At 43.3% G+C, this 9,205-nt stretch overlaps 1 protein-coding gene across 1 annotated transcript; it reads right to left on the bottom strand.

Moving 5' to 3' along the window:
• Nucleotides 1-270: 270 nt before the first annotated feature.
• On the bottom strand, nucleotides 271-855 carry LOC111436561. Its single transcript, XM_023074307.1, has one exon. The coding sequence runs from the start codon at nucleotides 853-855 to the stop codon at nucleotides 271-273; it is 585 nt and encodes a 194-aa protein (XP_022930075.1).
• Nucleotides 856-9,205: the final 8,350 nt, after the last annotated feature.

Raw genomic sequence — 9,205 nt, forward strand, 5'->3', positions numbered from 1 at the left:
CCCCTGCTGATGTTGAGCAGCTTGACCCTTTTGATGCTGTACTGCAGGCCAATTGACATGCTGATCGTTCCTCTGAGGGCAATCCACTGTAAAGTGCCCTACCTGGCAACATCTGTAGCAGGCGCCTATTCCTGCTCTGCATTCCCTCGTGTGAGGACGTCGCCAGTTAGGACAAAGGGTCATGTTCTGTACCGGGGCCCTTCTTCGTTTATTAGTGCAGCCACGGGGCAGTCTACCAGTTATGGGGTGGCTAGAGTCTGTCACCTTTCCCTAGGCTGCAGTGTGGGATGATTGTGCTATTCCCAACTGCAGCTTATCGGTGCGGGACGCATCAAGCAGGGTCGCCACTTGAAGGGCTTTCGTATAAACGAAGAATGATTGGGATGCCACATTTCCCCTTAGTTCCTCCCTCAGGCTTGTGATCAATCGTTCACCCTTCAACTCCTCAAACCTAACATAGGCTAGAGAAAACCTCGTCAGCCTATTGAACTCCAAGTCATATTCCTCCACTGATCTGTCTCCCTGTTTCAATGCGAGGAATGCTGTCTGCATTTTCACTCTGGCAGTGATTGGGTAATATTTGTGGAGGTACGCATCTTTAAATTGACACCATGTAATAAACTCTCCTTGTGGTATAATGGTCTTCTGAGCACCCTTCAACCAGAAATGCGCCTCTCCTTTCAGCATATACGTCCCACAGTGGACTTCATACTTTGGTGGGCTGTTCATAAAATGAAAGGTTGTTTCTATGACCTCTAGCCAGTTCTCAGCGGCAATGGGATCCACCGTGCCTCCGTCAATGGAAGGCAGTTTATGCCTCTGAAAATCTCTTAAGGAGTGGGACTCCACAGTCATTGTAACGCCCCTAATTTTATTTAACCTAATTAGTGACGTCACTCATGCATACTTATCTCATTAAGCGGAAGCTCATCATAAATAACCTTGAAAAAGTCTTTCATAAATATTCATGAATCCAAAATAAAACTTAAACTCTGAAAATAAACCTTCAATACTGAATTTTAAAATAAATCCAAATAAAACAATCCACAATCCTATAACTTAAAACAGTCTAATAAACGTAAACTTCTAAAAATATCCCGTCTCCAACTTCCATGGTGGCCTCGGCTCCGCCGTCAACCGTACATTGGCGTCTTGCCTTTACCTGAAAAATGTAGGTAGCACGTGGCTTGAGTATTTTATGAAATACTCAGTAAGTCACCCCACTGTTGGGGTTAGGAATGCAAACACATGCAACATATGAGCGGGACCTAACTTTTCATAAACTTTTCATAGCTTTGAGCGCTTTTCTATTCTGGGTAGGGTTGGATGTGTGGTACTCCTTCACACATGGCCCATGTATGTGTACACGGACCCACCAGGCGGGCTCGTAAACATACCCCCTGGGCCTGACTTGGTCGGGCACAACGTGTTACACGTAGCCGGACACCACAGAACAGAAAAGGGCCCGCATGATATCATGGCAAACATAAATATCGTATTTCATTCTTTCATAACATAAAGGGGAAGAATCCCGATGCACGTGAAATACATATATGCATGAGGTCCCTTAACATATCTAACATGACATTACATAAGCAGTGCTAACATCGCATTTACGTTTCTTACATCACATGGCATCTCACATGACTTACATTACATGGCATATTACATAAACATTTCAGTTGCATAAACATCTCATGACATGACTCGACAATTCTACGTGTATCTATGGCATCAATCAACATATTCATGGCATATAATACTAACATCTCATTCATGACATAACATAAACAGTCAACAGTCAACACAAGTTCATACATCACATAACCTACACAATCTACGATCAACACAATCTATACATCACATAATCATATCACATAAAATATGGTGCATGCAGGGGTCACAGGGCACATACCATCATACAACACGTAGTAAGCTAACTCCAACAGTAAGGTCACTTACCTCGATGGTCTTGGTTGAAGTCACTCACAACGAGCTAATCCCAGTGGTTAAATATGCCCTATGATATCCACATAAAGATTTAGAACCTTTACCCTAGCTAAACCTCATGCTATTTATCAAAATAAACCCTCGACCTAATCTGTCTTTAACGTTTAGGAGCCATATTCACCTCAGATGATAAAACTAAGGGCAGAAACGACTTCGGAAGGGCATAAAACCTTGGAATCGATATATTATAGTGATATCGAGTCACCAAGCCGAGTTGCCGAGCCGACCAATTAAGCCGCCAAGCCGAGCTGCGGGTTTTGACGGAGCCGAGCCGCCGTACACGTCAAGCCGAGCCGAGAGCACGCGTGCGGAGCCGAGATCAAGGCTGCAACGCGTGTCCATGTTAGGCCGAAACGCACAGGGCCCACGTTCGTTCCGTGGGCTGGTCTAGAGGCCAAACGTGAACCCGACCCGTTTTCCTTCGTCTTCCTTACCCGAAATCTCGCGAAAACCCTAATCGTCGCTGCGCCACCAACGACGATGTCACAACCCCGATTCCGATGATGCGACGACACTCCTCGCCTATTCCGACCGAAGCGCAACGATATTCAACACCGATAGCCTCGGTCGATTCTCCCTCCGGCCACTCACCGAAGAAAACCCAGCGAGCCACCTCACACGTTTTTCCTGGCTAACCCTCTCGATTTTTTCGTACTCTCAGACACCCTCGAAAACCCAAAAAGTTTGGAGAGTCAAAGTCGTTTCCAAGGGAGGAGGAGAGTTGAATATGGGAATATAAAAGGTCTTTATGACTTTTCCATTAAGGTAGTAATTTCCTGGCTAGAAATCGTACCTTTTCCAGCGACGATAAATGCAGCATAATATCTTTTCATTTTGGCAGCAAAATAAAATCTTAGCATAAAATCTAAAATAAATAAAACAAAAATTCGAATCCTTATAGTCATAGTCCCTGAATCCTTTCACCCTTGCCCTATTGACGTATTAGCCATCATGGTTTGTATCATCTGGTTCGTCAGAGCCTGATTTTCTATCGAGGTCATCATGAACGTCTAAAACATCTCTGCTGTGGGCATGGCTAATGGCTGGTTTAACGGGACTGCTGTACACGGGGTTGGACCCGATGGGACCTCCTCGGAGAAGGGAGCAGTAGGGGGTGTATCAAGAAGCCTTCGGGCCTTGGCCTTCCCTCGGCGTCTTTTTGTTCTTGATGGTTGTGGTACTGTCCCCTTGCTAGTTTGGGGCGTATCCCCAGCCTCCTCCTGAAATTCAGGTTGTTCTTCTTCAGGTGTTGGAATCGAGGTGTCCTGAACTTCCTCTCATCTTCTCCTTCTGGGTCTGGGCCCTACATATGGTTCGCGTCTGTTTGGTGCCATTATATACCACAATAGAAAAAGGAACTTGTTGGGTTTTATGTCCTAAAACTCATAGTTTGTAAACAAAAAAACATATTCTATTTTCAATAAAGTTATTATTATTGTTTATTCAGTAAAAATTGTTATTGAATAAAGTAAACTTTACGATCATTAATCTAAATCCAATAAACTAAGAACACTCTGGCTATAGTATGATTACTTGAACTATATGTAGAGACATAAGAGTGGATCAAGTTCAAGTATATAGTCAAAATGATCTATAGTATAAGGATAAGGCTGAGTACCTTATTCTGGGGACACTATGGATGCGACCCACCTTTTTTATATGATATAAACAATGTGATCACTAAATTGTACATGTGGAGACATGTGAGTGGGGGCGTCCTATGCAATGAGTATTGCATAAGATCCGACCATGAAGAAAACCACTCTCACTTTATAATGTCGTTTACTGTTGAGACTGATTTTCTTTTCATTCGATAACCTAGGTAACTCGGTTTTAATCCTGAGCTAACCATGAACTCCTGTTTATTCGGAATTATCCTTAGATTTGTATGGGTGAGAGTGGCTCTAGTTCGCCGACTCAATAGGCCTCCCATTTCAGGGGTAAGACTGGGTGAATGGCTGGGGACGTGGGGTGCAAGACGGAATTCACTCCTACCCGCTTTTAGGGATAGAAGAAAGGTAGTTCCCTTAAGCACTGACTCCAGGTCTTGAACAAGGGGCTCCACCCTCTCATTGGCCTGAGAGGGATTCGGTTTACTGGTTGGACCACAAACCAATTGTTCATTAGAGGATGAGTGAGACATAAGGAACAAGAAGTAACTTCAGGGGTAAAACGGCAAATTGACCCAGCTCTAGTTACGAACAACCTGTGAAGGATCGACTTACTAATCAGGGTTATATCAGATGGACAGAACTATATCTATAGTGAGGGGAGTGCAACTACTAGCCTATAGTGGAGTGTCCTAGTAGTTAACGAATGTTGGTTAACAAGGTTAATGAGTTTAACCGGTTAATCTTGGATCGTTGGAGCCCATGATCTATAGGTCCATTAGGTCCCTCTGCTAGCTCATATCGGACTAAACCATAGAATAATGTAACGAGTGAGTTCGAAGTGTTCGAATTCAAATTAGGGAATATGCGTTGCATATATACGATATATTTAACTACAATTTTGTTTTATTTACGAATTAAACAAAAAGAGAGAATCTGAGATATTTAAATAAAATTTAAATATTTTAATCAATTATGTGTCGGAATTGATTGGGATTGACATTTGAATCAATATTAAATATTAATTAAATAGTTTAATTAATCATTTAATGTTACTTTAATTTGAAATTCATTATTCAAATTAATGGTTGAATTAAAATGAAGAAAGTCAAAATGTTGACTTCATCTAATGGAAAAATCCATATTAGTGGAATTTTGAGGTGTCAAAATTTGGTTTAACCAAACTATGTTTGCCAAATAAACCCCACAAGTTTGAGTGGAATTTTGAATGTAAAATTTGGTTAACTCAAGCATGCATGCTTGCCACATAATCCCAAACATTTGAGTGGAATTTTAAGTGTCAAAATTTGGTGATTTCAAATTTGCACGAACATGCAAACATGACTCTTTAAATAGAGTGATCATGATACATGGGAGGTCTTCTTTATCTTGGTGAAAAACCTTGAGAAAAACCTCTCACAAACACTCTCTTCACATATACAAAATCCCTCCCAAGTTTAGTCACTCACCGGATTCCACACTCCCGTTCTAAGGCCGGAGGGTAGTGGAGAAGACACTAGTGGTGGTTCTAAACTGGTTCGTGAGGCAAAATGAGTTTGAACTACAAAAGGTTAGTATTTAAACTCATTAAGTTTTAATACTTATGAACATGCTAGTTATTAACAATAATTGATGTTCTAAAAGTGCCTAAGATCCATATTGCTTCCGCATGTGTTATATTAACACCATCAGAACTATGGTTACAATTCATTCTTAGCACATCTCCTAGGTAATGTGCGATTATAATGCCATAGTCGGTCATGGTAGACTCTAAAAATACTAGCTTAACCTTTGTCTCTATGTTTCCGTCGCGTGAGAACGTCTGGTCGTGAGCGGCATGTGTTTGACGAGAGAAATCATAGAGGACACAACTCTCTATCCTAAATGTCTACAGGACCTATAACCTGACTGCTCTAATACCAAATTTGTCACGATCCAGTATTTTACTACGGACCGTGACTAACGACAAGACACAAATGCACAAAGTGATTTAAATATGAAATAATGAAAATCCTTAAATTCCAATAAAGTTTTTAGACGACAAACAACAAACACATGACAGTTTGGAAATAAATTTCGAAAGAATACAAATACAATATAAAGACTGGACTGACGCCCCGAGACAACCCGTTCCTTTGTGACAATCCCCGTCTCCATCACGCCCGCCCTTGAAAAATGCCTCGCGCTCCTAAAAAAAGGAAAACATAGCAAGGATGAGTATAAAAATTATACTCAGTAAGCCACCTACTTGTAGGCTCTCTTCACGTCTTAATTTAACAGGTTCTCACGGTTTCCTGATTCGGTTCTAGGACATCTGGTTCTAATCTTTGTCCCTTGGAGCTTGACCCTTGGGTTTCACCGGTTTGTCGTCCTTTCATTAAACGCCTAGAGGTTCCTTACGCCAAGCTAATATGGTTGGTATCTCTTTATGAGGTGCTACCTTTACATGGCTACCTGGGACTACATGGTATCTAGCCTAGGGGTGTACTGAATACCCCTAAACCCATATTGTCCCCCTATGGGGGGCACGACCCAACCCGTTCCCATGCAGCTAATGGGCCGTACGACGTGGGGACACATTTCCCATGCGAAATTGGCTAAGAGCAGTAAGGACTGATAAGGGACCCTTGGTCCTCCCACGAAGCTATAGATACCGTTCTCACGCTAGCAATCTATGAACACTCCTGAGGTACCTTGTTGCTGTGGTAAACCACTAAGTTCCTATGGAAAAACTACGTCTGGCTAGAGCGACATATCGCTTCTAACAGTAATACCCTAAGCTTATCATAGAAATGGGCCCTAGAAATTAACAAAGTGTGCATGCAACCGTCTTCTAACATCATAATATATAATTCATGCAAACTAGTCATACCGGCTCAACGGGGCGATGTCCTCCATCAAGCACCCAAAGCACGAAGCTCGCGCTCAATGGAGCGAATTCGTCCATCAAGCACTCAGAACACGGCATACACAATTCCAACATAAATTAAACGCATGCATACATACGACATAAGCTTAAAGCATACAAATAACACTCAGATAATTCCCCCATTACACTCATAGCAATCAATCTGGCTAATATTTTACATGGAGAGCTAATCGGAAACAAAATTACTAGCATGCATGCAATCCAAGCAAATCCTACAAGTATTTCTTCCTAAATACCGGGTGGTGACTTACTTGGTTGACGCGTGCCTTTTTGCTAGCGTTTCTTTGGCCATGAGATGTCCAAAAATACTGATTTCTTTATATTAGGTCCCTATTCAAGTAAAAATAGTATTGGAACTAGAACCAGGAAAAAAATCGAGCAAACGAGGGCAACTAGGCCAAAACGGCCGTTTCACGCGTGCTCAGGCGCCAGCAGTGTGCTGACCATGTGCGTGGACTTGTGCTAGTCGCAGGCCGTATGCGCGCGTACCACGAGCGGCAACCCCTGCTCAATCGCGGGTTGGTCGATGCGGTTTGGCTTGGCTCGGCTCACGTTTGCGGTTCGGTTCGACTTTGTAGGTGACACGTGTCGTCGCCTCGCTGGAGCTGCGTTGCTCCAGTCGACGGTCGACGTGTGTCTGGTGTCACAGTCATGCTCGTCCAAGGCGTGTTGCCCATGGCCGTAAGCCCATGACAAGCCCAACCCTTTATGTCCTTACATATTCTAGTGTTTTACTTTTGTATTTCTAGGAAGTATGACGTTTCAGAAATATCATGTCTAGGCCTGTTAGACATGAAATGCCTCATAATGTACTATAGGGGGATATGACTAGTTGTCAACTTCTCCCTACCCAAGGTTATATACTGTAAGCCGTTGTTATTTCTCTCTTGCTTGCTTATATAACGTCTCTTTCAAAAATCTCTTTCTGCTCTCATTTTCTAAAACCTTCTCTTAAAACTAAGGCTAGAGGCTCGAGCATACGTCGCTTGACCGTAGGTGACGCAAGAACGAATTGGCTTAGCTCACTTGTCCTTGGAAAGTGAGTGCCGCACAATCGCAAGTCCGCTGCCATTAAAAGTGCGATTGTGACAAGTGGTATCAAAGCTTTGTAAGCTCCGTGAAATAGCAAAGACCGAAAACATGTCGATGACAAAGTCGACACCCAAATCACAAGCCGACCGGCTTACTTTAATAGAGGAGGAAATGCTGTTCCTCAAAGAAGTCCCTGACACCATCCGCTTCCTGGAAGCACGGGTGAAAGAATTGAGTGGAAAAGTCGTAGAGATCGATGCAATGGGTAACTGCCTGGATGGGTTTCCAATTGAAGAACTGATGTTTCGAGTGACCTCACTCAAAGAAAAAGTTGCTCCTACGAGCAGCCCAAGACCGTCTGGTAGCCCCGATAGCTCTGTCGCGCACAAGGAGGGACGTGGCGAAGAGTTCGACGTGCTACAAAATACAATGATGAGTTTGTTCAATGGATTAGCTGACGAATTCAGAACAACGATTGATGACATCCAAAAAAAGATGTACACCATGAGCACCCGAATCGAGGTGACCATGAAAGCCGTGGAGAACGTCTCGGCTGGGCAAACTAATACAAGATCCAACAAACTGAAGTTTCCCGACCGTAGACCTTTCAAAGGGAATCGGGATGCCAAAGAGTTGGAGAACTTCATATTTGATGTCGAACAGTACTTCAAAGCCACACCGGCTTGTACCGACGACATAAAGGTGACAGTAGCCTCGATGTATCTCATAGACGACGCCAAACTTTGGTGGCGTATGAAGGTACAAGACATCAAGAATGGATTGTGCACCATAGACTCGTGGGAAGACCTCAAGAGAGAGTTGAAGGACCAATTCCTCCCCGAAAACGTAGACCATCTAGCAATGGAAAAACTAATTGCCCTAAAGCAAAGTGGAAGCATAAGGGACTATGTCAGACAATTTTCGACCTTGATGCTAGATATCAGGGGCACATCAGAGAAGGACAAGGTGTTCTTCTTTATAAATGGGTTACAACTGTGGGCCAAAACAAAAATACACGAGAAAAAGGTCCAAGACCTAGCTACCGCAATTGTTAGGAAACGAGGCGAGTTACCAAAGAAAAACGACACAAGCCCCAAACACTGGGGGCAAAACATATAAGCCGCCAAGTCATCGAAATGGAAGCCCCAACAGGCCAAACGGAGGTAACGACAGACCAAGCGGATGGACAAATAGACCTCCTTAGAACAACCAAGCGGGGACATCTTGAGGACCTTACCTTCAAAGGAACCATCCGACAACACCTTTACAATGCATATTGTGTAAAGGCCCCCACAAAGTGTCCTAGTGTCCTCATTGCACTCCAAGTGTCCATTCAAGAGAGCAACGACACAAGAGACGAGACTATGCTAGACAAGAAGGAAGATCAAGACAACCCTCGAATGGGCACACTCAAATTCTTGTCAGCCCTCCAATGGAAGGTCGACCCGAAGGAGATAATAGAGAAAGGGCTCATGTTTGTGGATGCAACAATAAACTCTCGATCGAGCAAAAGTACTTTGATAGACTCAGGAGCGACTCACAACTTCATCACCGATCAAGAAGCCCGAAGATTGGGACTCACCATAGGAAAAGACCCTGGAAAAATGAAAGCTGACAACTCCGA

The sequence above is a fragment of the Cucurbita moschata genome, unplaced genomic scaffold (assembly GCF_002738365.1).
Source record: "Cucurbita moschata cultivar Rifu unplaced genomic scaffold, Cmos_1.0 Cmo_Scf00056, whole genome shotgun sequence".
Classification (NCBI taxonomy): domain Eukaryota; kingdom Viridiplantae; phylum Streptophyta; class Magnoliopsida; order Cucurbitales; family Cucurbitaceae; genus Cucurbita; species Cucurbita moschata.

Bases quoted from the DNA above. Each gene is read 5' to 3' on its own strand.
- LOC111436561 (XM_023074307.1), bottom strand. From the start codon at position 855: ATGACTGTGGAGTCCCACTCCTTAAGAGATTTTCAGAGGCATAAACTG.